Source organism: Panthera onca, chromosome B4 (assembly GCF_046562875.1).
Source record: "Panthera onca isolate mPanOnc1 chromosome B4, mPanOnc1 haplotype 2, whole genome shotgun sequence".
Taxonomy (NCBI): Eukaryota; Metazoa; Chordata; class Mammalia; order Carnivora; family Felidae; genus Panthera; species Panthera onca.
The window spans coordinates 130,468,743-130,496,464 of record NC_138345.1 but is presented as its reverse complement, the minus strand read 5'-3'; the positions used below and the strand labels follow the sequence as shown (position 1 = coordinate 130,496,464).

The following is a 27,722-nucleotide window of genomic DNA, read 5'->3' as shown; positions in this document are numbered from 1 at the left end:
CGCTGTCAGCCCAGAGCCCAACATGCAGGCCTCGAACCCAAGATCATGACCTGAACCAAAATCAAGAGTTGGACGTTTAAACGACTGAGCCACCCAGGCGCCCCCATTGATGATTCTTGCTATAATAAGTACTATGGAGATTGCCGAATTGTGATTTTTTTTTCTAATTCCGCCATTTCCTCTATATTCTCAAAAAAATTTTTTTGATGTTTTATTTATTCTTGAGAGAGACAGAGTACAAGCAGGGGAGGGGCAGAGAGAGAGAGAGAGAGAGACACAGAATCCGAAGCAGGCTTCAGGCTCTGAGCGGTCAGCACAGAGCCCGACACGGGGCTCGAACCCACGAAGCGTGGGATCGTGACCCGAGCTGAAGTCGGATGCTCAACCAGCTGAACCACCCAGGCACCCCTCTTCTGCATTTCTTAGTGGCATCCTCTTGTCAGATGGGAGCTGCCAGAGCAGACCCCACAGCGAGTCAGGCCAAGGGCCAAGTCAAGAAGGTGGAGGCCGGACATGAGTACCAGGCCCATGAAGGGCAACCAGGCACCTGAGAAGTTGCTCAGGGCCAGGGGAGCGAGGAGCCAGCGGGCAGTGAGGGTGGGCAAGCCTGAGGTCACATACCTCCCCAGGGGACCTCTCCAGCTCTGCTCCCAGCGGTGCCCAGAGCAGCTCCTGGTGGCCGGAAGTTCTTGCCTGGCCCACTGCGGTCTCTAGCTGTTTCTGTCTGTCCCTGTCCATCACATCCCGCACCTCACCTCTCCCAGAATCGTGTGAAGCCACAGGCACCGCGTTTGTAGCCGCAGGCTGTCGGAAGAGCCGTCATGGGTCTGGTACCGAACTCCTACCCTAACCGGCCCTCCACAGGTGGGGGTGGGGGGAGTGCTTACCTACCACGTTGGACCCCAACCCTCTTGGAGAGGAGAGAAAGGGGTGCTTCCCGGAACCCTAGGGAAAGAAAGAAACCCAGGTGAGCAAAACTCATTACCTACCTGCTTTCTTGCTTTCTTTTTTTTTAAAGTCAACCGGGCAGCATTAAAAACGTACCCATCCTGGGGTGAGGTTTTCTCTTTTCGTGATCTAGCCCGGGGGTTACACGAGCATCAAAAGCCCATGCTTTTCACCCACAACGGAAACTCTTGGGCCGTTTACTTGATTTGCTCTCTTCAAGGGCTTGTAACTGCGTTTCAAACCTTTCATGGTTCAGAAATGGGGAAAGTCTGTGCCAGGAAGCAGAAGCTGGCAGGGGAAGAGGAAAGAGCAGACACAGCCAGCCTCGGTGGGGGAATAAATCCCCACGCACCAGCCCCGGGAAGCCTCCCTGATACCTTGGCCTGGGGACTCCTGCGGGCCCCTCCTGCCTCGTTCTTGGCCACACATTCTGGAGCGTGGCTCGTGTCTTCAGCGAACTATTACGGCCGTATACTCATTGCCTCCAGGACTCCGATCCTCGCCCTAACCGTCCTGCCCCCTCTCTAAGGCCTGACGCTCCTTCTCTGTAAAATGGGGGAGAAGAACACGAGTTCTCAGGGTTACGGATCCAATGAATACAAAAACACTTAGCATCTTCCCTGGCAAGGAAGGTGCTGGATAAATAGGAGGGATTATTAGGGTCTCTCTCAGCCCCGCCAGGGTATGGATGCGATGGCAAACATTCACAAAGACCTGTGCACGTCAGTCACGGTGCTAGGGCCAGGAGGAGAACCATAGATAAGATAGGCACCGTGAGGGTGTATAGGCCGTCACAGGGAGGCAGGAGTGAGGGGCAGCACAGCATGTCAGTTACAGTAATAACGCATCTATGTGGTGCTTCCTGGGCTGGGCTTTGTTCCCAGTTCTTTGTATAAATCTGATCCTGTGAGGCAGGTCCTGGGTTAGACCCACGGAGGTAGAATCTGGAGACTCACTGCCAGGTCTGGGCACGGACGACCCCGGGGCGGTGGCCTCGCGTCCTGAGACAGGGAACATGGACAGGGGAGCGGCGTTAGGGTACCAGCAGGCAGTGGACACGGGGGTCTGAAATAAATAGGGATCCGGGCCCAGCGAGCTGCTAGGGGCCCAGATTTGAGAGCGACTGGTTGAGCAAAGTGGGTTAAGCCACCAAAATGGCTTATCCGTTATCCAGAGAGCATGGGCCCACCTAGAAGCAGGCGGAGACTCTGGAGAACATGCCAGTAACCGGGAAGGACAGTCAGCAAGAATAATCCAGACTTGGGAGGACCTGGAGAGTCACACGGCAGTTGGGGCCACTTAGTTTAGGGGCAAAGCGCCCCCAGAAGGTATCAGTAAAGCCGCTGAGTGCTCAGGTGCCCCCGGTACAGCATGCTCCCCCTCCAATATGTTAAACCTTTCGGTGCTTAAAATGATAAAGCTTCGGTAACCTAAAAATCTCATCTCTTCCTGAATGACTCATTCCCCACGAGTTAAGAATAAACCTCTATTGTGCTCATATAGCTGGGTTATTCCAGTGGGAGTGACACCTGATATTGTTGTGAACTTTACCTTACCTGACATCACATCTAGAATTTGCTCTCATTTCTCAGCCTGGGCGACTTGAGCCCCGCCCCGGCCTGAAGGATCTGGAAGGCAGACCTTTCGGGGGGCCACGTGCAGCCCTGCTTCCACGGCCCCGGGACCGATTCATTATTCAGTCCGCCGTGTGCGGGGTGGGGGCTTCGGGCCCTGATCCTTCGTGGCAACGATCCAAGGAGTGAACACGTCCCAGTGCAGCCGGTTAGACGAGGCTGGGAAACTTCTGACTGTCCCTGACACAGGAGGGGTGTTCCGGCAAATATTTGCCAAGCGGATGAAAATTTCATCATCCTTGTTATCCAGGGCGGCAAGTTCCTGCCGGGAACACAGCCGGTGGGTAGGATGGGCTCTGGCAGAGGCCAGGACCCTGCAGTGAGTGGTTAATTATTCTGGGAGTTCAGACTTGAAGGGGCTGAGGGCGGAGCCCAGCCAACTCCTCAAAACGGCGGCTCCGGGAATCCTAGAAAGGCGAGGCTCAATTTCCTTTCTCCCGCCTCTGGGCCCTTCTCTGAACCTGTCCAGACCCATCCAGGACCTTCCCAGGAGGAAAAGCCTCAGCTCGGATCAGCCTGGGTTCCTTCCTGGGAGGAGGACCCAGGGAAGGGAAGGGGAGCCTAGCTGAACTCCTGGCTCAGAACCCCACAGCTCAGAGGGTCTCCTCGTGGAGCTGGGAGACACGTGGCCGTCCTCCCTGAGCTTGTCACTGGTGCGTCCAAACCCTGCGTTACACTCCATTCTCCCTTAATCGTGAAATCTGGAAAACCACCACGGGCAAGACCCACTGGAGGGGCGTCTCCCCTGCAATTTCTAACTGCGGGTGAGGCCCCGCTCTCACACTAGCTGTGTGCCCTTGGGCAAATCGCTCAACCTCTCCGATCTTGTTTTTCTCACTTCTAACAGGAGTCTGTCATCACTTCACGGTACTACTCCCTTCCTTCTGGAAATATGGTAGCACGGGCCAGTTTTACTCCCTGGCTGGGAAGCTTTACCAGGGCAGGAACATAATTCTCACATTCATTGTCCCCTCTCCCTGAACGCAGACGTACAGGAGACACTCAACATGCTGCATAAGTAAAAGTCCCTTAAAAAGAACAACAACAGGGGGCGGGGCACTTGGGTGGCTCAGCTCAGGTCGAGATCTCAGGGTTTGTGAGTTCGAGCCCCGAGTCGGGCTCTGTGCTCACGGCTCAGAGCCTGGAGCCTGCTTCAGATTCCGTGTCCCCCTCTCTCTCTGCCTTGCTGCCGCTCTCTCAAAAATAAACGTTAAAAAAAAAAACAAAAAAAAAAACCAGGGGGGCACCTGGGTGGCTCAGTCAGTTAAGCTTCCTACTCTTGATTTCGCCTCAGGTCATGATCTTATGGTTCGTGAGTTCGAGCCCCAAGCTGGGCTCTGCACTGACAGTGTGGGGCCTGCGTGGGACGCCTTGCCAACACCTCTCTCTGCCCCTCCCCTGCTCTCGCTCTCTCAAAATAAATTTTAAAAAATTTAAAAAATAATAAAATAAAATTAAAAAATAACAGGAACACCTGATATTTACTCTGATATTTACCTGATATTTACTCTGTGCCCAGCACCAAGCTAAGCGGTTTCAGTGCATTCTCTCATCTAATCCCCGTATTTCTCAAGGAAAGTATGATGACTCCCTTTTTAACGATGAAGAAACTGAGGCCCAGAGAGGCTCAGCAGTGTCCAAGGTCAGGCAGCCTCGTACGGGGCAGCTGAGACAGAAGCCAGATCCGAACTCACATGCATCTGTAGACGAAGCCCTCTCCCTGAAGCAAAGAGGCGGGGACGTTTCCAGGAGAGAAAACGAGGCTTGGAAGCATAAAAAGGAAGTATAAAAGGAAGGAGCTTTCTGGACGGCTAAACTCAGCCTCCAGGGGGAGGGGTCGTGATGAAGGATCCCCTCCACCTTGGGAGTCCTTGTCTACACTGTTTCTGACTGCTGTGCTCAACTGTTATTTGCTCCTAAAGCAGTGGGTCTCAATCGAGGGTGATTTTTGCCTCCCGGGGGATACTTGGTGATGCCTGGAGACGTTTGTTGGTTGTCACAACCGGTCCGTACTACTGGCTGGGGGCCAGACATGCTGCTAAACGTCCTACATTGCACAGGACAGCCTCGGCAACAAAGAATTATCCCGCCCGAACGTCAGGAGCGCTGAGGTTGTGAAACCCTGAGCTCGAGAAATGGGACTCCGCAATGCCGAAACCTTTGTCTGACATCCTCCTCCCGAGCTACGCATTATTTCCCTTTTACAGGTGAGGAAACAGACTCAGAGAGGTTGGGACTTAATTTAGAGCTCTCATTCAGAAAACCCGATCCTATCCTATCGGCTCCCTCTTGCCCGTGGACTTGGGAGGTGACTCAGTGTCAGAGGAAATGGGATGGGCGGGGGGGGATCGCAGGTACAAAGAAGAGTAAGTTCGGAGTTTGGGAAATCTGGGTCTGGTCCAGCTCTGTTGTAATCCATCGTGTGACCTTGGGTAAGTCAATGCCCCCTCTGGTTTCATTCTTCTAGGGTTTAACCCCAGTATCGACTGATGCGGCCTGTCTACTACTGAGGGGTTCTTTGGGGGCTTGGAGACGGGGAGGGGTGACCTGGCTGCAGGCAGGGGCCATCTGGGGCCTTCTCAGACACCATTTCCATCTCTGCACAAAGGACAAATACAGAAGGAAGAAGACAGAGCCTCGACCCTTGGGCCTGGGGTGGGGGGTTTGGGGGGGAGGCAGAGGTTTTCCTTATCACAGCAAGATTCACCTTTCAGTAGCCCAGAAGCCAGAAGGGGAGACCCCCAGCATTATGGGGTGGAGGATGGTTGGCTGGGGGCATTCTGCTCACAGGACTAGAAGGGCTCTGGGGCTCCAGCCCTGCTCGGAAGGCAGGGGCAGGATCCCCCAGACCCTCAGGCTCCACTGAGCTCCCTTTGCTGGGCATTCTGGAACCACCGGCTCCTTAGGAAAACCAGGCAGCCCCACAGTTGGCAGCATTTAGCACTGTGCTGTTTTATTTCTTCAACAGGGAAAACAGAAGGGAGGCAGGACCCCCGCTCAGCACGTGGGGCGCTGCCTCCCTCTGTCCCACCACCACCTTCTCTCCGGCCTCGGCTGGGAGCCCGCAGGTCGACAGAACTCCTGGCCTCTGGGATGTCGCCCTCTGCGCCACCTGACTTGCAGGAAGAAACACTCTCTCGGTCGAGGCAGAGTCAGAACAACCAGGCCGGGTGCTGCCTCCTGTGTCCTGACCCTCCCCTCAGTGGGTCTTGCCCCGGCCCTCGGAGATGACTTCCTCTGGCTGGGCTCGCATGTACCACTCTACCCAGGAGCCATCATAGATGGCCACGTCGGGCTTGCCGCAGACGTAGGCCCCCAGTGCCACGTGGCAGGCTGTGACGCCGGAGCCGCACGTGGCCACCAGTGGCTGGGACAAATCCACCTTCTTGTCCTGGAACAGACGGCGGATCTCCTCGGGGCTCTTCTCCAGGCCCTCCTGGGTCAGGAAGTCCGTGAAGGGGATGTTCACAGTGCCGGGGATGTGGCCAGGTTCGATGCCTGCAGCAGGAGGGCAGGAAGGAGGGAACACATACAAAGGGGGTATGAATGGCCCCTGGGTACTGAGAGCCTCCCATGCGCCCACGGAGCTAACCCTCTATGTGCATCATCTCGTGTAGTCCTCACAGCCAGGCAACCCAGGCGCTATTCACAGGCATTCCCGTTTTACGGACAGAGATGCTGAGGTTCCGTACTGCCCAAGGTCCCGCATCCAGCAAATTGCTGGCTAGAATTGGAACCCAAGACTCAGACCCCACCAGAGCCTCACTCTGCCCCCAGTTTCCCGATCACCTATGCGCCCTGGGGGCAACAAAGATAAGTAAGCCCTCCGCCTGGCCAGGAGTCATTGCACTTGTCCTACAGAAATTGATCTGGCAGGGCAGACAGGCAATAACTGAGCCATTATGAGTATGAGGGTGTTACACCCTGCGGGGGGTTATGGGGGCATATTATAAGAGGTATTAACAGTAATCATGATGGCTCGTGTTACTGAGCGCTTACTTTGTGCCGGGCACTGTGCGTAGCCCCTCTGCTGTATTTTCTCCCCCCCGGACTCTAGGGGACAGAAATGATCATCCTCCCTTTTACACAGACGAGGAGCGTGAGGCACACAGACTAACTTGCCCGAGTCAGAGGGGCCCCAGAGGGTGAGCAGGGTTCTATCAGGTAGAGAGGTCCGGGCAGTGGGGGCTGAGGGCACGCCAGGCTGGGGAAGGGGAGTCTTTAGAGGGGATAAAAGTCATTGGGCCAAAGCCCAGACATGGGGGGAGGTCGAGGCCCAAGAGGAACCAGGAGGCACGGGAACACCGTAGCAGGCCTGGATTAAGACGTAGGGCTTTGGGGCACCCGAGTGGCTCAGTGGGTTGAGCGTTTAACTTCGGCTCAGGTCATGATCTCTCAGTTCATGGGTTCGAGCCCCATGTCGGGCACTGTGCTGACAGCTCAGAGCCTGGAGCCAGCTTCAGATTCTTTGTCTCCGCTCTCTGCCCCTCTCCCACTCACATTCTGTCTCTTTCTCTCTCTCCCAAAAATAAATAAACATTAAAAAAAAAAAAAAAAGACGTAGGGCTTTGACCTGACTGCAGGGGGAAACCAGACTTCCGTTTTCAAAAGATCATTTTGATCCTAGCACAAGAACCCTAGAGGGCAAGGCTAGAACGCTGTTCATAAAGAGGGCCATTCCCCTAAACCCGGTCATTTTGGTTTCACCACCCTCTGAGGGGCAGGTGTTAGTAATATTCCCATTTGCACGCCAAGGACTGAGACTCGCAACAAAATAAACCCTCACAGCCCATGATTCAAAAATCCCGGCCATTCAGACTCTAGGGTGAGGCTCTAGCCTCGTGGCTTCTGCCTCGATTTCCCCCTGCAGCGGGTGACACTCCTACAGAGAGCTGCGGACCCGTGTCGACAGTTACTGCTAGACCTCAGCACCCGGCCAGCGCTCTGAGCCCCCTGGTGAGGTTGGAACGCGCCCTGCACCCCCAGTTAGGTGCAGCAAAGCCTCACTGAGAGACATCACGTAGAGACCAAACTGGAGCAAGGAAGGAGAGCAAGCTCTCGGCCCAGGTTGGCCGCTGTCCGAGCAGGGCTGTCCCCGCGCCTCGAACCCCGCCAAGCAAAGCAGGCTTCCCCCACCCCTGCTGAACGACGGCAACGCCGTGATGCCCTCCACTGATCTAGATCCAGCTTTTACGCGCACTGGCTCGGTCGGTCTCTACAACAAGCCTGCTAGGTGTGTGCCATCATCTCTTCCTTTACGGGTGAGCAAGCAGGAGGGGTGAGCATTTAAGCGCCTCTGTAAAGCGCCAGGAGCACGGACGAAGCACACAGGAATTACGTCACCCTCCTTGAGGGCACCTTATGTGTGCTGAGCGCTCTATACGTTTCTTCTCGTTTGACGTTTGACGCTCACCGCATCCTTACCAAGCCCTGTTTCTCCTCTGATTTTGCACGCGCAAACGCTGCAGTTCAGAGATTAGATTAGGTGACCCGCCAAGTGGCTCACTGCCCCCACCCCCTCCCCCAAAGGGCTGAGCTGAAGGACCTAACGGGTTCAAGGTGGAACCACATAAAATTGTCACCTATGCGGGTTCCAAAATGGCTGGCTATCAGCAGTGCCCTACGGTTGGATCTCAGGTCAACACTGCTCTGCACGGTTCCATGCAGCGGGGTCCTTCTCGAGTCCCCAGATCTCTCTGGGACGTTGATCCCATGCCAGCTGTTGGGTCAGTCTTCGGGGATGCACGGGGAGCAGGGCCGACCCTTACCCTGGGGCCATGCGGAACAGTGAGAGGCCGGGATGGGCCCAAGCCGCTTTGTAAGCACTGAACAGAAGCCCCACCCTCATTCAGGGGCGGTAGGGAGGTGGATGCCATTCAAGGACAGACTCCCAAGACCAAGTAGCAACTTCCTTGCATCCCCCCTGAAAAAGGCACCAGAGACAAAAGGCTGGGTAATGACTGCTTGCTCACTGCAGTTAAATGTACCGCCCCAGCGCCTGGCCGGGCTGCTTCCTGACCTCCAGCAAGGTAGCCATTCTGAGACTCCATTTCCTCCTGGGTACAATGACGGCACCCATCTGTCGGGGTCATTGAAAGGCTCACACGACCGTGGCCATTGGCCTACCCGTTTGCGGGGAGCCCTGCCCACGTCATCCAGGGCTTCCCTGTGGTCTCCTTGCCTGGAGAATTCAGCTCCCAGACACAGGGCTCTGCTCCAACCCAGGCCAGCAGCCACCTCTATTCAGTTTCTCTCCAACCTGGGACCGGTGATCCCGCGCGCGCGTGCGCGCACGCATGGCCCCTCTCTCGTGCCTTCTGCAAGCCTTGACCCCTCTTAGGGGCCTTTCATCCACTCCCCTACCCCAGACTCCTCCCCCTCCTCCTCCTCCTCCAGTCTGCCTCCATCAACAGCGGGGGTGGGTACACCCGATCAGGCCCCATCCCTTTGGGGGCTTTTCCTGCCGCCCCTCCTGTTCCGCAGAAACCGCCCTACATCCGCAGAATTGGGGTGGGGCTGTTTGGCTTTTCTCACCCTAATACAGGGCACCCTGGGTTCCCAATGAGTTTGGGGGCGAAGCAAGTATTCGTGTCCACTTTTAAGGAATAAAGCCCGGGAGGCTCAGAGAGTGAGACGACTGGAAACCGCATCTCACGGCCCCGCCCCATGCGGCGTCCTTCAAAGGCGAGGCCGAGGCAGGGCTCAGCGCGCCCCTGACCCCGAGCCCCAGGTGACCTCCCGCCCCTTTGCGCGTGTTTGTTACCGTCTCGGGGCTCGGGCTCGGTGCCGCGGAACCGGCCGGCGGCGCGGGCGTCCACTACCTGGAAGCGCCGGGATTCAAGGTTCTCCTTCATATCCTCGTACGTCTTGACGAAGGCGGGGTCAAGCGAGGCTCGGAACTCGGCGGGCGCCGGGCGGCTCTTCCCCGAGCTCAGCGGGAGACCCAGGCGGAGCCAGTGGCGGAAGCCGCCGTCGAGCAGCGACACGGTGCGGTGGCCGAAGGCGCGGAACATCCACCAGACGCGCGGCGCAGAGTAGAGGCCCTGGTCGCTGGCGTCGTAGATCACGACGTGGGTGGCGGCGCCCACGCCCAGGTGGCCCGCGTACTCCGCGAAGTGCGCCGCGCTGGGCAGCATGTGGTCGTAGGGGGACGTGCGGTCGCTGCACTGGTCGATGTCGAAGAAGGCGGCGCCGGGGATGTGGCGCTCCTCGAACTCGCGGCGCGCGTCGCGGCCCAGCTTGGGCAGGTACCAGGAGGCGTCTAGCAGCTGCAGGGGCTGTCCCGCGCGCGGGGTCCGCAGCGCGTCGGCCACCCACTGCGCCGACACGAGCGCGCGGAAGAGCTGCTGTGGGGGCATGGTGGCGACACCGGGGCTGCAAGCCTGGGCGACAGGGAGGATGTCAGGAGGGAATCGAGGAACAGGCCGGCCAGGTCGCTGCAGATGCCCGCACCGCTGGGTCTGGCACTAGCCCGCAGGGGCGGTGGAGCCCCCGGAGGGCAGAGTCCAGGGAACACAGAAAACCGGCAGAGGCAACCCCAGGGGCAGACTTCGGTCACCGGGGCCTCCCCTCCCCCCCTCCCTCCCACCCAGGGCACCTACACGGGGAAGAGCAACGGAATGACCCTGACCCCTTGGAGGGGGCCAGGCGGACCCTTCATCGCCGCTTGCCGGGGTCAGGGGGGGCGGTAGGGACAGGTTCAAGCACGGGAAGACAAGCAGAGGGCAAAGTCTCAGCCCCTCCCCAAGGTCCCTGGTGGAATTTGTAAACTTCTTCATCAAACGTTTATATAAGCAGCCTCACAGGAAATAGTAGCTGAATTTACTGACTCCTTGCTATGTATCATTTCCTCTCACAATACGTCGGAACCCTGCAGGACACAGAGTAGGCTCTCAATTATTCGCCGGACAAGTAGCCTCCGGAAGGTTGGTAGGGGATATTCTCACTGTCACGGAGGGCGGCACTGAGGTTCAAAGGCTCCAGCGGCCAAGGTCAACAGCTAAAGTGGCGGCGACACCAGAATCCTGACTCTGCTGGCCAGTGCCGTGCAGGCCCTGGGGGTCCAGCCAGGTCAGATTTTGCCCCTTGGGCCTGAACTGAGTCTCTGAAACTCGGGGCAGCAGCAGCTACAGGGACAGCGCCTCCCCGCCCCCCCCCCCCCCCAGTCCCTTCCACTCCCCTGCGGGCCAGCCACTGAGAGTACACACAGCCCACGACATGACACGCAGGCCACAGCCTGCCAGGGCCAGGATGCCCTGAATGTGTTGGGCGCCTGTGCAGACAGCCCCTAGTTCGTCAGGTGCCTCCACGCGGGTTAGGGAAAGGTGCCCCCTCCGTCAGGGCATGTGACTTGGGTGGGTGGAGCCTGAGCCGCAGGTCAACCCCCATACCCCGTTGGCAGGGCGTGGCCTTACCATCCATTCCAGGCCGTCCTGCCACAGAGAAGGGGTGGGGAGAGAACAGGTGCTTCGTGGGCCAGGCCACACGCTAAGCCCCGTGGCCTTTAGTGGTGGGCATATGACGATGTCTGCCTTCTGCGCGAGGCAACTAGAGATGTGCTTTGGCCTTGCTCACACAGCTGGTCAGCTCCGGAGGCTGGACCTCTTCCCCAGCCGCGGGTCGGTGGTGACCAGGGCCTAATCAGTCCACAGTGTTACGCCTCGTACCCAGCCTCTCCCAGTCTGGCTTTTAGGAACTCAACTCCACCCACGCGGCCAGGCCTTGTGCTGGACACTGAGAAACTCTTAACGTTGCCAGGCCCCGGAGGACGGGGGGCTGTGGCGGGTAAAGACAGGCCACGGGCCTGCCCAAAGGACAGCAGCATTGAAGAAAGTCTGGGGTTCAGTGCAAGCACCAGGGACCGACACCTCAGCCTAGGGTGGGAGCAGAGGAAGTGGGAAGTCTTCCTGGAGGAGGAGGAAGTGCGCGCAAACTGATTTGACCTTTCCAGGGGCCCAGGAAACTGCGGCTTGACCTTCAGGATGAGGAGGCTGCCCCGAGGTGGCTTTTTTTTGGCTAAGGGGTGATCTCAGTGCCCGTGGGTCCTACCGCAGCTGAATAGTGTTGGCAGATGCTGCGGGTCCCTTCTTGAAGAACCCATCTGGGAACCACAGTGGCTCCTGCCCCCTGGGATTCTTGGGGCTCCTGGTTTTCTATCCAAGGATCCATTTAGAGTAGAAAGAACCCTGGACTGGGAATCAGAGCCCCGGCCTCAAGTTAGTGCGAATCACTCGGCTCCTTAACTAGCCGTGCGAGGGCGGGCATGGTAGGCTCCCCGGCCATTTTCACTTCTTATAATGGAGCTTCCAACCTTCAGCTCTTATGGTGGAGATTAATGAACAGTTAATGACTGTCGAGGGGCCATCACGATGCACTACAAATGGCCGGTGTCAATAATCATTAAAAACGGCTTAATAAAAACCCAATGATTTCTGAAAAGTTATTCCCATAGGTGGCCTTTCAACAACAACAACAACACATCTAGAATCTTAAGAATTTCAGGATTGGGTGGGACTTGGGAGGTCTGGGGTCACCCAGCACCCCCCCCCCCCCCGCCCCCGCTTGATGGTCAGTTCTCACAAAGGACTGCAGGAGGCAGGGGAGGGTCCGGGGAGCAGGCTGTGTGTCACCGAAGGGCGGGGCCCAGGTCCTGGCCCACTCGCCAAGCCTGGACCACCTCAGGTGGGGGTGCTCTGGGAGTGAAGGACTCCAGGACCCACAGGACAGCCCTAGCTGTATCTCGCGAGTGTCTATACCCACTAGGGGAAGTGTGAGCCCCAGGCTGCCATCTAGGGGGGGGCCCTGGAAGAAGAGGGGCTCCAGGCAGACTGGGCTATCCTCGAGGACTTCCCCCTAGTCTGCTCCTTCCTGGTACCCCTCCTCTGCACGTCAGGGCCAAGCACAAAGTTCGGAGGATTCTGGAGGCCGAATGCTTGTCAAAGTATGAATTTCTCAACTTCCTGTGAGACTAGCATTATTTCAGAATAAAAAAGAGCCTTTCCAAGGGCGAGGAGAAAAAGCATTCGGGACATATGTAACACGAATGCAAAAGCAGCTCAGGAGAGCAGGGGTGAGCCACCAGCTTGCAAGGACCAGTTGTTAAGATTTTTCAGGAATGATGTCGCCTGGTTGTTAAACGCGGCCCATTGTTAAAAATCAAACGCTATAACCTTATAATTAAATAGGTTAATTAAAAACAAAGGCAATTGTTTTGAAAAGCATGAGGCTTTGGGGTGGAGCCAGGTAAACCGAGGCAGATCCGATGGGCCTCAATTGCTTGGTGTGCCCGTGGGGTAACCAGCTAGGCCTGTCTGTCTGCTCTCGAAATGTAAAGTTTCTGGCCTACTCCGTAGGGTTGTTGTGAGAAGTCAGTAAGGCCCTAGGAGCGAAGTATCTCACCGAGCAGGCCTTGGCCAATGTTAGTTTCGTTTTGCTCCGGCAAGTTCTTGGCCAGTTTCTCCTCTTGGAGCCTCGGCCTTGTCTCCCTGGCCTCTCTGTGGGGTTTCATTGGTCCTCTTCCCTCCCTCTTACCCTCTATGGTGGCACCAGGTGACCCCCCCACTCCACCCCTACCCCCCCCACCTCCCCACCCGCCACTCACTCGGACGTCACCCAGCAGGCCGCCCCGAGCGGCGGCGGACAGCCATCCTTAGGGCGAACTCCGGGGCGCGTCTTCCCTCCTCGACTGCAGCCCCCTACTCCGCTCTGGCCCCGCGGGGGAGCCCCGCGCCGCGCACCCCGATGATCGACCTCCCCCCAGAGAAAGGCAAGCGCGACGCCGCAGCAGTTACCCCGGTCTCGGGCTCCGCGCTTCCGGGCTCGGTCATGGCCCCAGAGCAGGGCGCCCCCTCCCCGCGCCCGAAGTCGTCCCCTCCTCCCGCCACCAACCTGACGCCGGCCGAAGGGAGGAGACTCGAGCACTGCCCACCGCCGCGGCCACTCGGAGCCGCGGCGGCTCGCGCCTTCCACTCTCTGGGCCAGGGGGACACCCGCGCCGCCGCGTCCCGCCCCGCGCCGCCCCCGCGCCCCCCGCGCCCTCCCGGCGGGTCCCCGGGGTCCGAGTGGCGCTGCGCGCGGTGGGACGGCGCGGGGGGGGCGGCCGCGGCGGGACTGCACGAGGCGGGGGCGTGGCGGGCGGCGCGCCGTTCCCCCCTCCGGCGGCGGCGCGATGGTGCGGGCCGGCCGGGGAGTTGTGAGCTCTGGGTTTGAACCGGCCAACTTCTCCGGCGGTCGGGGGCGAGCGCCAGGGCTGCGGCGAGGGCGAGTGAGTGCGGCCGGGTGGGGCGGCGGCCAGGCACCCCGGCCGCTCGGGATTGGGCCTCCGATCTGGCCCCGGCAACCCAGGGGAGGGTCCCCCTGGCGAAAGCGGGACGGGGTGCCCTGGGAGCCTCCGACCCAGCTAGGGTACCGAGCCCGGGCGAGTCTGGAGGCGGGCGAGTCCGCCCAGGCTGCCGAGATTGGCCGCGGGCGCGCTTGCCGGGGGCGCGAGCGAGGGCCTCTGCGGGCTCCAGCGACCCCTCCCCCCAGGCGCCCACTCCCCTACCCTCCCAACAAAGGGGGCTCCCCCGCTCCACATGTCATTTCCTCCCACCTCCTGGCCATCTTTTCGCCTCTCTCTTCTGGCAGGACCTCCAACGCCTGTATGGTAGCTTCCGGAGCCAGATGCCCTCCGGGCCAGCTCCCCCAGTGGGGCTCCGGGGAGCTCTCGCCCCGCCCCCTTCGGCCCGGGGCCCCAGGGAGGGGCGGAGCAGCCCTTCCTTAGGGAATGCAAACCTTCCCACTGGGTGCCCGGGCCCTGCCGGGTGGCTGGGCCGCTGCAAACACGCAGCCCTGCGGGGAGCGCGGTGGGAAAAAGCTCCTCCCAGGTCCCGCTCCCCTGCGCGCACGGCCCTCACACGCTGCTCTCTTTTCCTGGTTTCCACCCGCGCCAGGTGATGCGCAGAGCTGAAACCATGGTCCATCAGGTACTCTACCGGGCGCTGGTCTCCACCAAGTGGCTGGCGGAGTCGGTTCGGGCTGGCAAGCTGGGGCCTGGCCTGCGGGTGCTGGACGCGTCCTGGTACTCGCCGGGCACCCGCGAGGCCCGCAAGGAGTACCTGGAGCGCCATGTGCCCGGCGCCTCCTTCTTTGATATAGAGGAGTGCCGGAACGCGGCGTCGCCCTACGAGATGATGCTGCCCAGCGAGGCCGACTTCGCCCACTACGTGGGCCGCCTGGGCATCAGCAACCAGACCCACGTGGTGGTTTACGATGGTGACCACCTGGGCTCCTTCTATGCGCCGCGGGTCTGGTGGATGTTCCGTGTGTTCGGCCACCGCACCGTGTCGGTGCTCAACGGCGGCTTCCGGAACTGGCTGAAGGAGGGCCACCCGGTGACATCTGAGCCCTCACGCCCAGAGCCGGCTAACTTCGAAGCCACACTGGACCGCTCCCTGCTCAAGACCTACGAGCAGGTGCTGGAGAACCTTGAGTCTAAGAGGTTCCAGTTGGTGGATGCCCGGTCCCAAGGACGGTACCTGGGCACCGAGCCAGAGCCAGATGCAGTAGGTACGTGTCCTGCTGGGTGGGTGATCCCTGGGGGAGGGGAGGGGGTACTGCCCAATGAAATGATGGAGAGCAGGGATGTCTGGGACCCTCTCCAGCTTTTGCCCTCAGTTCCCCCATACGTGGGCCCCAGTCTGCATCTGTGAAATGAGAGAATAGAGCCAAATCCAAAAGCTTTTTCAGCTGTGATGCATGAGGACCTACATACGTGTTCCCATAGCCACGTGCTAACTAGCAACCTGGTATCCGCATGGGGTGGCATCAGCAGAGGTGACTGGTGACATCTCCACCCACGTCCCTGCCCAGGCGCTCCTCCCCCACATGCCCAAAGGTATGCCCATGAGCCAACACGTGCATCTCTGTGCAAAGCTCCCAAGGACACCTAGCTTGTTGGGGCCGCTCCGGTTCCCCGGAAACCCCCACAGACATCAACCCTGCCCTTCCCGCAGCACCCCCTCCCTCCTTCCAGCCCTTCCGGACCCCCTGACCTTTCCAAACAGCTGCAGCCTGTTTGCAGAGCTATTAAGAGTAGCTGCCATTTCGTGCTGAGTAGTTCACATTGCATTGTCTCATCCTGTCCTTCATCTGAGAAGGCCTAATATCCCCATTTTAGAGAGGGGGAAACTGAGAAGTGAGGACATTAAGTTACTGGCTCTGTTAAGTGGCAGAGTCAGGAATTCTGCCCAGTGCCGACTGGTTTCAAACCAGTGCTCTAAGCCAGGCATCCACAGGGAGGTGGCTCGTGAATCCTCTGCTGCGGACAAAGGGCAGGCCTGGGGGGTTCTACATTGCTGGAGGTGGGGGGAGTCTCAGGAGAGGACATGCTGAGTTCTAGAACCTCCTAACAGAGAACCATAGCAGTCTCACCATCACCCTGCTAGGTTTCCTCCGGCCCCTGCCTGGGCACCTCTGGTGGCCGGGACCTCACTGCTTTGGGGGTCTCTGGTGGCCCCGGCTGGCCTGAGCCCTCAGAATGATCGGCACCTCCTGGCTCTGGGCTCTGTCCTCGGGCAGGGTCTGCAGAATCTAACTCCCGTGCAACATTTTTCCTGACTTTCTGTGCCTCTGAGGGGAGAGGACTCTGTGACAACAGTTTTGGACACTCTCCGGGCTGGAGGTCCTGAAAGATCACCTCGTGGGACAGAGGGGAGACTGAGGGAGACTGAGGCACACAGAGGCAGGGGCAGGTCAAGGCCACATGGCCAGTTAGTGGCAAAGTCCTGGACTTCTTCCAGGTCCCATGTCCCCCCGCCCCTTGCTCTCTGAAGGTCTGGAGTTGAAGATTCAGAGACTTCTGGCCCGGCCCTTCCAGCAGCCCCACCCTTGCCTCGGTTCCACAAGTCTTCTCTCCTTAGAACTTCCGGTGCCCCTTGAGAGATGAATGGTGGAGTTGATTCCCTTGCTGCCTCCGGGCTTGCCCTGAAGCAAGCTGGAAATAAGCGAAGAGGTGTCAGATCCAATCTCCTCACTCCCATTTTAGAGATGAGGACACTGAGGTTCAGAGAAGAGTCCCTCCCCATTCTCCCTCCTCCCACCGCCTCCAGATCCCAGGGAGCATGGATCCTCAGGAGAGGTCAGCCCCCCCTGTGTGGGGGGATCTCAACCCGATGTCTTGGCCTCTCTGGGTTCCCTCATTGTAAAACGAGAAGAGGAAAGCCCAGCCCTCCCCACCTGGCTGGAGGGGTATTTTGAAAAGGGGGGGGGAGCTCTGCAAAGCCCAGGGCCACCCAGAAAGCATGGAGTGGCACTCCCTTCCCTCATTCCCTAAGAGGCTTTGCTGGCCTCCCAGGCAACATAGTTTGGGGGCACAAAGGCACATGAGGCTCCCTGAGTTCACGGTCCCCAGCTTGGGGTGGGCTCAGGGAGGCAGCCCGTGAGCTCCGGGGTCCAGATGCAACACCCAGAAGGAGGGTCCTGAAGCAGGAGCTGGGAGCAGGGCCTTGGACACCCCATGAGCTTGCATGATACCCTATGCAGCCTCGCGGAGTCCTTGGCCTCTGAACCCTTCCCTCCTTAATGAAAGGAACGGGCTCACCTTATAGAGCGCCGGGGAAAGCCAGCGAAGGAGGGGACGGTCAATCCAGCCCAGTTATCTTCATAAACCTTGAGGGCAGTGAGGGTGAAGAAGGTATCGACCCCCTAGTAGGCATTTTTATCAGCCCAGTGTTTTATACATGTTCTCTCCTGGTGGAAGGTGGGGGTTAGGACTGATCCCAGTTTACAGGTGGGAAAGGGAGAAGTGGGTTCTCTAAGGAGGCAGAGTGGCCAAGGTTTGACCCCAGGCTGCAGGCCTCAGGGTGGGGCTGTTTCCCAAGGCCACTGCTGTGTCAACAAACACAGGGACTGGGGGAGAGGGGAGGCCGGGGGAGGGGAAGTCACAGCCTCACAGTATAGTGTTGCTTCATGGGATCCTGTGTTCACAGCCTCCTCAGGAGCTGGGAGCCTCCCCCCCCCCCCCCCCCGGGGTAATCTGAAACCTACCCCCAGATGCAGAGGGCAGGGCAAAGCCTAAGAAAGACCAGGCCACTTCAGGTGGGTAGGTGGCCGTTTTCATATGCAGGGGAACTTACAAGGCTTGTCTTGGCTGGCCGGCCTCAAGACGGGTAGATGTCCGCACCCGCCTGCCAAATCTTGAAAGTTTATACAGAGGCATTAACTGGGTTGAGTCACATACACACGGTCCGGCTGGTCTCAACACCGCATCGCTATCTCAATGCCATGTCCTTGGAGCAGCCTCTGGGAGCCCGGAGGTCAAGCAGAACGCACATCCCAAGGACGGGAGGGGGAGAGGCATCTCTAGCTGTCCCGGTCCAGCTCATGGGTCAACTGGTGCTCTCCATGACCTCCCCCGACTTTCTACCCCTCACGTCAGCTCTCACCACCTCACACGCATGCCCCCTCTTCTGCACTGTGCCCTGAGGCGTCAGCAAGGGGTTTCACGGGGCCTGGTGGTGGCTCCTTTGGAGGCTATGAGGCTGCATTGGAGGCAGGTGCCATAGCGACAATATACGGGCACATGCAAGAGAAAATACAGAATTAAGACAATGAACCCGCAAGTCAGGGATGGCATTTTCCATCAAGAGCCCCGTCATCTGAACCATTGGTTTATTAAGTCCCCTGGGCTGGGGTTCAGATAATTCAGGGCATTTACTTGTATTCTCACGTGATGCAGTGAAGGTGATGCCTAATAGACGCACCAGATATGAACACACAGCATTCTGTTTGGATAATGGCCTCCTTGCAAGGCAGCGCCACCGTCTAAGTCCATCCTGTTTCGGGGGGTAGCTTTTCTCGCTAAAGACATTTCAGGGTTCAGCAAGGACAGGTTTTGGTGACTATCATTCAAGGCTGGCTGGGTGAATTTCGTAAGGGCTGGCGCATGTGCTAGAACATCCGCCAGGATGGGGAGCGAGACAGCAGCCCAGTGATGTACCAAGCGGGAAACGGCATATGCCCACCTGGCCTCAAGGAGACGGAGATTGTCAGCTTTAGGACCTCTGTCTGGTTGTGCGCACCACGTGTAGGGGCCGGGGGGCGGGGGCGGGGGGGGGGGCGGAACAGCGCTTTCAGGTGGGAGGCGATGGGCCTGGGGGCAGGATGTGCCCGACCAGGACCCCCACCTCTTCCCCTCTTCCGTTCCAGAGATTGCGCATTTTCGCAGGCCCCTTGCAGCAGGACCGCGAGATCCCAGTGGAGACTGGGCAGGTCCCCCTCACCCAGGGGCGTGCGAAGTAACTCGCCCATCCTGGTGGGATATTTCACTGCAAACTGCAGGAGGGGATACCTTTCCATGGAACCCGATGGGGGCCGGGCTCGAGCTCATGAACCATGAGATCATCACCTGAGCCGAAATCAAGAGCCGGCTACTCAACTGACTGAGCCACCCAGGCGCCCCTCTGTTGTCCCCTTTTGCAGTATGACCCCCCCAATCACTGTTTGGTTGATGAGGGTGTCTAAACATGGCGTTTCGTTTCTCTAATCCCCTAATGGTGGCAGCCTGGTTTGGTGAGCGGGGAAAGCTTGGGCTAGGCCAGACACGGTGTCTACACAAAGCAAGCATAGCGAAAACCTTCACTGAGGGAGAGAGGAGGCAATATAACCAATTTGCCCCCATGTCGTCAATGGGGAATTCTCGTGAATGACCCCAGGCCCCTTTGCCAGTCACCTTGGGTGCTGCTTACAATACACGGGGCATGCTGTTAGTGGATTAACCAAATCACTGTATTTCAGGGGCAATCGAGCATCCTTGGCAATAGGCCAGCCTACCCGGGCACGCTGGCAGCCGCTCTCTCCGTGCATCCGATCGGCTGTATCTACTGAAGGTTGTACCCGGGCTAGGGCCTCAGCCTCCTGATTGCCAGGGGGGTGTCAGTGCCTCGTGAGCCGGGATATGGAGAAGGGGAGGACTGCCTAAGACTCTTGCAGGCGAGCCCAAATATTCCCTCATATGCCCTGACCCCATAAGGGCCCACTCATGGTCATCCACCCCTCCGCAACCCCAGTAGGGTTGATCCCTTTAAAATAGGCCAGCTGTCGGTGCAAGAAGGGCAAAAGTCCAGGGTGCAGGGGGAGACTCTCAGCCCTCTGAGTTCAGCCCACTGGCTGCCGTGGCTTACTCCTCCCCGAGAGTCTCCATCCGGAGGAGCCCTGTGGACCCACTGCCAGGAGCTGGTGCTCTGTGGGGGTGACCAGAGGTTTTGCCCCCTTTCCAGAGCTGCGACTAAAATCCTAGGGGGACTCTCTGTGTAATTAATTCTTATTCAGGTCAGTGGTATGATCTTAGTTATCAGAAACCTCTATTTCTCCGTCTTTTCCATGAATCTCCCCGAAGGTGGAACACCTGAGGGGGACGGAACGCTTTTGCAAAAGCATCCGAAGTGAAGCAGTAACTCCGGGTAAGAGTTCATGCTAATGCAATTGACAAGGGGATTCGGTTATTTTGAGGGTATATATTTTAAAGTAATCACCAAGGTTGTGATCAATTGATGCTGTTATACCACGACATACCAGAGTTTTAGGAATATTTTTTAGGGTTTTTTTCATTTTATTTTGAGAGGGAGAGACAGTACAAGCGGGGGAGGGGCAGAGAGCGAGGGAGACCCAGAATCCGAAGCAGGCTCCAGGCTCTGGCTGACAGCTCAGAGCCTGACGCGGGGCTCCAACCCGTGAACTGCCAGGTCATGACCTGAGCAGCAGTTGGACGTTTAACCGACTGAGCCACCCAGGCGCCCCTCCTTTTTAGGAATTTTATATACTTTCTGGAACACTTCTATTAACAGCTTCCATATACATATTTCCTAAGGAAAATGTAGTTAGCATTTCTTCCTACTTGACTTCCCATGTAATTTAACATGTGAAATGAGTCTAATTAGTTTCATATTTCTCTTTTACAAGGAGGAAAAAACCCAAATCTTTTGAGATGGTCCAGGAAAATCCCCAAGTTAGTCCAGGGTAGGTAAGGTTTCATTGAGAATTTGATTTAGGGGAATTTTGTCTAAAATATCAAAAGGTTTTATTTATTTATTTATATTAGTTCGTAGATTTATATAGAAGAGTTTTAGATTCGCAGAAAGAATTGCAAAGAAAGGACAGTTCCCATATACCCCCACACCCAGTTTCCCGTATTATTAACATCTTATATTAATTAGTGTGGTACATTTGTTACAGTTAATGAATACAGGTACAGTACATCCATTCATTTAATATAAAAAAAAAAAAGTCAGAGCCAAGAGAATTCTAAGGAGACAGGAAGATTAAATATAATGTGGTCTCCTAGACGGGGTCCTGGAACAGAAAAGGCATTTCATAAAAGTAAGGAAATGTGAATAAAATATAGACTTCAGTCAAAAGGTTTTAAAATACACGGTCGCATAGGATCGCGGGTCGTCGTGAAACAATATTCACTTATCCGTTTAACCAAAATGACAATTAAAGGCCTCAAAGGCAGGTATAGAAGTTGCATGCTTGTAGAAAAAAAAAACAAAAACAAAAACAGAAACAAAACTGAAAACCAAAAACATAGCTCTTTTAATAGAGAAGACTCTGCTTTTTTCTTAAGTAATCAAAGACCTGATCAAGACTATATGAAGTATAGGAAATTATTATTTTATTATTTTTTAAATGTTTATTTTTGAGAGAGAGAGAGAGAGAGACAGAGCAGGGGAGGGGCAGAGAAAGAGGGAGACACAGAATCCAAAGCAGGAGCCAGGCTCTGAGCTGTCCGCACAGACCCCGACGCAGGGCTCGAACTCATGAACTGTGAGATCATGACTTGAGCCGAAGTCGGACACTTCACCAACTCAGCCACTCAGATGCCCTGAAATTATTTCGATAAAACACAGTATCTTTGTTTGACCATCCCGTCAAGAACGGACTGATAGTTCAAGAAACTGTTATCCTTTATGGCGGGTGAGAGCAAATGAAATTTCAATTTTACCTAAGTGCACTTTGATATATAGCTTATTTTTAAGCTGATTAAATAGAGCTCTTGTACAAATTAATTTTGGTGATACCTTCAGAAGGTAGAAAAACATATATACTTAGCCCATAGCCATAGACATATGTAAACGTAGAAACAGCCAGAGACCCTGTAACTTAGCCTTTGATGAGTAATCTTAGGAAGGCTGTGGGCCAGGCTTTGGACAAGGGAACTTCTAGAGCAATCTGTACGCTTCCCCCTGCCCTCCCCCAGATTTTGTCCTCCAGTCTCTGTGGATAGTGTTTTGGTTAACTCTAGGGGTGTTTACGTATCAAAGACGTGATAAAATTTGCGACTGTGACTTTCCAGAGAAAGAATGTCGATTATCCCCTAGGATTGGGGGCAATTGCTATTTATTTATTTATTTATTTAAAAATGCTTATTTCTCTATTTTTGAGAGAGAGAGAGAGAGAGCAAGCAGGGGAGGGGCCGGGAGAGAGGGAGAGAGAGAATCCCAAGCAGGCTCCGCACGGTCAGCACAGAGCCGGACGTGGGGCTTGAACTCATGAACCTGGAGATCGTGACCTGAGCCGAAGTCAAGAGTCAGACGCTCAACCGACTGAGCCACCCAGGCGCCCCACAAGTGCTATTTAAGGTTCTGCTTTGCATTTGGGGTGGGAAGGCAGGGGGGCATTTCCACTTTCTCCTCCACCGCAACATCCTCGATTCTGGTCGCTTGCTCAAGGATTCCCCTCTCGGCGCCCTAATCAGGCTTTGTCACAGGCTCCTGAATCTCAATCCACAACATCTCGTGCCTTCCTCACCTTGCACAAGGGCACGCTAACCTCCGATGGACTGCCCTGCTCTCCCACCTTGGCTGCCGGCCCCGGAGCCGGCAGGGTAGGAGACGCCCACTCGTCCTTCTCAAACCTCAGCTCTTCCCACTTTCCAACTTGACTTTCAGCCAGCCCCAGATGCAGAGAGCAGGGGGAGACTGAAGAAAGGGGCAGACGGCTCCAGATATGTGGGTGGCAGGTTTAAGAAGCAAGGGAACTTACTTACAAGGCTTGTCTTGACCGGCCGCAAGATGAGTAGATTTCTGCATGCACCTGCCAAGCCTTAAAAGTTTATACGGAGGCCTTGACTGGGTTGAGTCCCATACACGTCATGCAGCTGGTCTCAACGCCGCATGACTATCTCCAGGCCATGTCCTTGGGGCAGCTTCTGGGAGCAGGGAAGGCAAGCAGAATGCACATTCCCAGCGCAGGGGTGGGGACGAGAGGCGTCCGAGGGCCAGGGTCCAGCTCATGGGGCAACCAGCGGTCACACCCTCTCGATGACCCCCCCCCAATGACTGGCCTCCTCCTGGCCAAAGCTGGAACCCAAAGTCCCAGGCCTCTGAGCAGCTGAGGAATATGAGGGGTCATCTCATCTTTCCCCCTGCCTCCTCTCCCTTTCCAAGAAAGGTTCAGGGTGGTCCAAGAACACAGGTTTTTAGGGTCGGACACGCCTGACTCCACAGGCCTGTGTGTCCTGAGGTAAGCTACCTCACCTCTCTGAGCCTGGGCTCCCCATCATCTCCTGGCTTTGTGAGGATTTGGGAGGTTCTGGAGCGAACCCACTGCCTGACGCCTGGGGCCAGAGGTGTCGGCCTGGCGGCAGGCCCGCTGGGGGGAGGAAAGCCACGGGCCTGCAGTGGAAGCTAGGCTTAGGAGAAAAGGCCCCTGCTTCTGGGTCCTTCTGCCGGCTGTTCTCCAAGGCTCTCTGGGCTGGGTTTGTCCCGGCCCTTGCCATGCACAGGCAGTCAGCACCTACTCATTTAAATTCCTCGGACAGGCCCTGAGCCCTCGCTGGCAGAGACGAGGGGGACCCCCGCCTCCTGGGGCTGGCCCAGTTTGGGAAGCCAGAGTCACGGAAACCCCCAGTCTTCTCTACTCCCGAGAGGTGCCTTTTATGCAACCAAGAAAGCAGGGGTGCTGTTGGCATCGGGGACCAGAGGAAAGAAACAAGACGGCATTCAGAACGCCACAGACACTCGCGCTTTGAAATGCACTTCCTTTCAGCCCACTGCCTGGATGCCCAAAGATTTCTAAGTTGGATTTCTTGGCACAGGAGGCCCTTGAAGCCAACAGATCCATTGGCTTCTCCCTGGTAGGGGCGGCAGGCGTCCAGCCTCCAATGAAAATTTCCAGACGAAAAGACAAAATTCCCACAGGAAAGACTCCCCGGAATGTATAAGTGGAGACCTCTATTCGGTCAAAGGAACCCCTGACTCATGCCGGTGGATTTTTGGAATCTTCTTTGGCTTCAGGGGATGGGGGTTGGGACATTGCTGGCATGACTGTGCACCTACTGTGTGCCCGGGGTCACTAGGGGCTTCTGCCTACAGTGGCTAATCTTCCCCATGAGCCTGTGACGTAGGCGGGGTTATCTGTCCATTTCATGGGTGGGGAGGCTGAGGCTTAGGGATGCAGGGCCTCCTGGCTGCACCCTGCCCCAGTGTCTGTCTTCGTCCAGTCCCCTCCCTCCCCTTGCTGCCCACCTTGGTCCTGCTCTGTCCCACAGGCCAGGTTAAGGGGGGTGGGGTGGGGGATTTTGGAGGAAAGGGAGCTCCAAGAGGCGCCCAGACCTGCCTTGGGCCCCGCTCCCAGCATCCAAAGACTGCCAGGGTGTGGGGTGTTTGAGGAAGAGAGGAGTGGCCTTTGGCATGCTAAGGGTGGGACCAAGGCCTCCGCCCAGACCCCTTTGCCCCACTTGCTGGCTATTCTGAAAGCACATTTGGTCTCAGACTCACTGGGAGGGGAGACTGTTCCGGAAGGGACCTCGACCAGCTCAAACCTCCCACTGTGCTCCTAGCCAAGCCTCTCAGGGTTGCTAGGACGGCCCTGCAGGGACCACCCCTCGCTGTCCTCACCTGCCCCCAAGGGAGGCGGTGAGGTGGCCAGAGCATCGGCCTCTGAGGGTGGGTGGGCCGGCCTCAGTAGTCGGGGCCTTACCCCTGACAACAGCCCCTGCCCGTGAGTACTCTCATTCCCGTTCAAGCCCTGGGGGAAACTGGGGCCCAGAGAAGTGACGGGACTTACTTAAGGGGTCACCCTGCTGGTAAGTGGCAGAGCTGGGATTCAAGTGTACGTCTAGCACCAGGTCACATGTGCTTAACGGGAACCTCAGGGGACTCGGTAGAATCCCGGGTCTGCCTTCGCCTCTCTGTGTGGCCTCAGCTGAGCCATCGCGCGTGGCCAAGCCTCAGCGTATTCATCTGTAAAATGGAGCGACATTATGTGTAACGAATCACGGGGTTATCCGTTTAGCGTCTGTCTTCCCCCCCTGGCTGTGATCTCCCCGAGAGCCGGCCCATCTCTCCCACCGCTGTGTTCTTCGCCATCAGCACAGCTCGTAGCGTTCGCTTCTCAGCAACCCTACGAGACAGCTGTGTGCCATTGGGCCCATTTTACAGACGAGCAAACCGATTCAGAGAAGTGAAGCGTTGTCCGGGGTAAAACGGTAGTGTAAAGGTTGGTGAGCGGCAGAGGTGAGACTCACCCCTGTCCCCTCAAGCAGGTATGACTTCGGACATCCCTGCTTCAAGGCAGGGTTTGGGGGCAGAGCGCCCTTTGGCTTCTGTCTCAAGCATTGACTGTAGGTTGGGCCAGGGGGAAATTGAGCTCCAAGAAGGGCAAAAGCCTTACGTTCCTTCGTGTAGCTCCTATCCTTATAGCCTAGCGGGTTTGGGCCCCCAGGCCACCCTTAACCCTGTCCTTCCCCCCCTTTGCCTTCTGCTGCGCCCAGGACTGGATCCGGGCCACATCCGAGGCTCAGTCAACATGCCGTTCGTGGACTTCTTGACCGAGGACGGCTTCGAGAAGAGCCCAGAGGAGCTGCGTGCTCTGTTCGAGGCCAAGAAGGTGAATCTGGCCCAGCCCCTCATTGCCACCTGCCGGAAGGGAGTCACCGCCTGCCACATTGCCCTGGCCGCCTACCTCTGCGGCAAGCCCGACGTGGCCGTCTACGACGGCTCCTGGTTCGAGTGGTTCCACCGGGCCCCCCCGGAGACCCGCGTGTCCCAGTGGCAGCGCGGGAAGGCCTGAGCGGTGGGCCTCCTCGGTGGCCAGAAGCTCCTGTCTGTTCAGTGACCGCAGTCTGGCACACAGCACGTACCTCGCCGGCAAAGGAGACCGACTAGGTTTGAGAACTGCCGGGCAAAGCTCTCCTTTCCTCCCAGACACTGGAATAAACCGCTTTTTCTGAGGAGCTGTGTTTGCCTGCCTCTCTCTGGCTTCCACCCCGGCCCCCTATGCCCGTCTCCTCTGGACTCCCTAGAGCCCATCGGGGCAAGAATCCTCCCGAGCAGCCCCTAGCTGGGGAGGCCGCCCTGAGGGTGCCACTCTATTATTTAGTTCTGGCAGAAGAAGTCGCCTGCTGTCGTCCCATGTCCGGTGGAGCACGCGGGGACCCACTGGGAAGGGGCCCCAGGAGGTGGAGAGAAGTGAAAGCAAGGACAGCCGGGCACCAGCCCCCTCCCCCTCCTGGTGTAGGCCCAGCCCTCGGGGGGGTGGGGGGAGGAATGGTGGAGGGGGCATCTGGCCTTCCAAAGAAGGGATCGAATGGGCGTCACACAACACAGGCCCTGGGGCCTCTCAGAGGAGGCGATGCTCAGGGGCGCCTGGGTGGCTCAGTGGGTTGAGCGTCCGACTTTGGCTCAGGTTATGATCTCACGGTTTGTGAGTTCGAGCCCCGCGTTGGGCTCTGTGCTGACGGCTCGGAGCCTGGAGCCTGCCTCGGATTCTGTGTCTCCCTCTCTCTCTGCCCCTCCCCTGCTGACGCTAATAAATACACATTAAAAAATTAAAAGAATAATCAGACTTGCTGAACGAGGGGGGCACAGGCCACCCCCACAAAGTCAACCGGTAGCCCCCTTGGCGTCTGAGCCCCCTCTTGGAAAAGTGAAAGAAAACCCTGTGGTCCTTTTGACTAAAGGTGGTTTCAGCGCACCCACACAGAGGAAATCAAGTCGCAAGATTGATTACTTCCAGATCCCAGCCATGGGTGGGGTGGGGGCGGTGATGAGCCAGGGGAAGGGCGGTCCTCTGTCCCAGGTCCTGCGTGGGCAGGAGAGACGAGCAGGGCAGCGAGTTCCCATTAACTCACAGGGTGGTTGGGGCGGAGGGTCCTCACTTTTCACGGGCTCAGCTCTAAGTGGTTATTTCAATATGTGCCCCGGGAAAGGCAAAGGCGGAATTTGACACGGGAATCCTAAGCTCAGGTCCTTATCTAAATGTCCAGACTCGGGCTGTGAGGAGGGCTGTCATATTGTCAGCTGTCTTACTGTCTTGGTAGTGCTTCAGGGTGGCTGTTTCCTCCTTTCTTTCTTTCTTTCTTTCTTTCTTTCTTTCTTTCTTTCTTTCTTCATTTCTTCCTTCCTTCCTCTTTCTTCCTTCCTTCCTTTCTTTATTCCTTCCTTCCCTCCCTTCCTCTTTCTTCCTTCCTTCCTTTCTCTCTTCCTTCCTTCCCTCCCTTCTTCTTCCTTTCTCTCTTCCTTCCTTCCTTCCTTTCTTTCCTCCCTTCTTCTTCCTTTCTCTCTTCCTTCCTTCCTTCCCTCCCTTCCTCTTCCTTCCTTCCTTCCTTCCTTCCTTCCTTCCCTCCCTTCCTCTTCCTTCCTTCCTTCCCTCCCTCCCTTCCTTCCTTCCCTCCCTCCCTTCCTCTTTCTTCCTTCCTTCCTTCCCTCCCTCCCTTCCTCTTCCTTCCTTCCTTCCTTCCTTCCTTCCTTCCTTCCTTCCCTTCCTCTTTCTTCCTTTCTTTCTTCCTTCCTTCTTCCTTCCCTCCCTCTTTCTTCCTTCCTTCCCTCCCTTCCTCTTTCTTCCTTCCTTTCTTCCTTCCTTCCTTCCTTCCTTCCTTTCTTCCTTCCTTCCTTCCCTCCCTTCCTTTCTTCCTTCCTTCCCTCCCTTCCTCTTTCTTCCTTCCTTTCTTCCTTCCTTCCTTTCTTCCTTCCTTCCTTCCTTCCTTCCTTCCTTTCTTCCTTCCTTCCTTCCCTCCCTTCCTTTCTTCCTTCCTTCCCTCCCTTCCTCTTTCTTCCTTCCTTTCTTCCTTCCTTCCTTCCTTTCTTCCTTCCTTCCTTCCTTCCTTCCCTCCCTTCCTTTCTTTCTTCCTTCCTTCCTTCCTTCCTTCCTTCCTTCCTTCCT

At 57.0% G+C, this 27,722-nt stretch overlaps 2 protein-coding genes across 4 annotated transcripts; one reads left to right on the top strand and one right to left on the bottom strand.

Annotated features, from left to right (window-relative positions):
- Nucleotides 1-5,509: 5,509 nt before the first annotated feature.
- On the bottom strand, nucleotides 5,510-13,631 carry MPST (mercaptopyruvate sulfurtransferase). Of its 3 annotated transcripts, none has more exons than XM_060656433.3 (3): nucleotides 13,470-13,631; nucleotides 9,346-9,964; nucleotides 5,510-6,080 (listed from the first exon to the last, which is right to left on the bottom strand). In XM_060656433.3, the coding sequence occupies exons 2-3, from the start codon at nucleotides 9,938-9,940 to the stop codon at nucleotides 5,782-5,784; spliced, it is 894 nt and encodes a 297-aa protein (XP_060512416.2). In that variant the 5' UTR covers nucleotides 9,941-9,964; nucleotides 13,470-13,631; the 3' UTR covers nucleotides 5,510-5,781. The 3 variants fall into 3 exon arrangements, with proteins under 3 accessions (XP_060512416.2, XP_060512417.2, XP_060512418.2); XM_060656434.3 differs by having other exon boundaries at nucleotides 13,373-13,479; XM_060656435.3 differs by lacking the exon at nucleotides 13,470-13,631 and adding an exon at nucleotides 13,183-13,463.
- A 3-nt stretch (nucleotides 13,632-13,634) lies between these two features.
- On the top strand, nucleotides 13,635-25,794 carry TST (thiosulfate sulfurtransferase). The gene is made up of 3 exons (XM_060656432.3): nucleotides 13,635-13,845; nucleotides 14,513-15,128; nucleotides 25,333-25,794. The coding sequence occupies exons 1-3, from the start codon at nucleotides 13,750-13,752 to the stop codon at nucleotides 25,629-25,631; spliced, it is 1,011 nt and encodes a 336-aa protein (XP_060512415.3). The 5' UTR covers nucleotides 13,635-13,749; the 3' UTR covers nucleotides 25,632-25,794.
- Nucleotides 25,795-27,722: the final 1,928 nt, after the last annotated feature.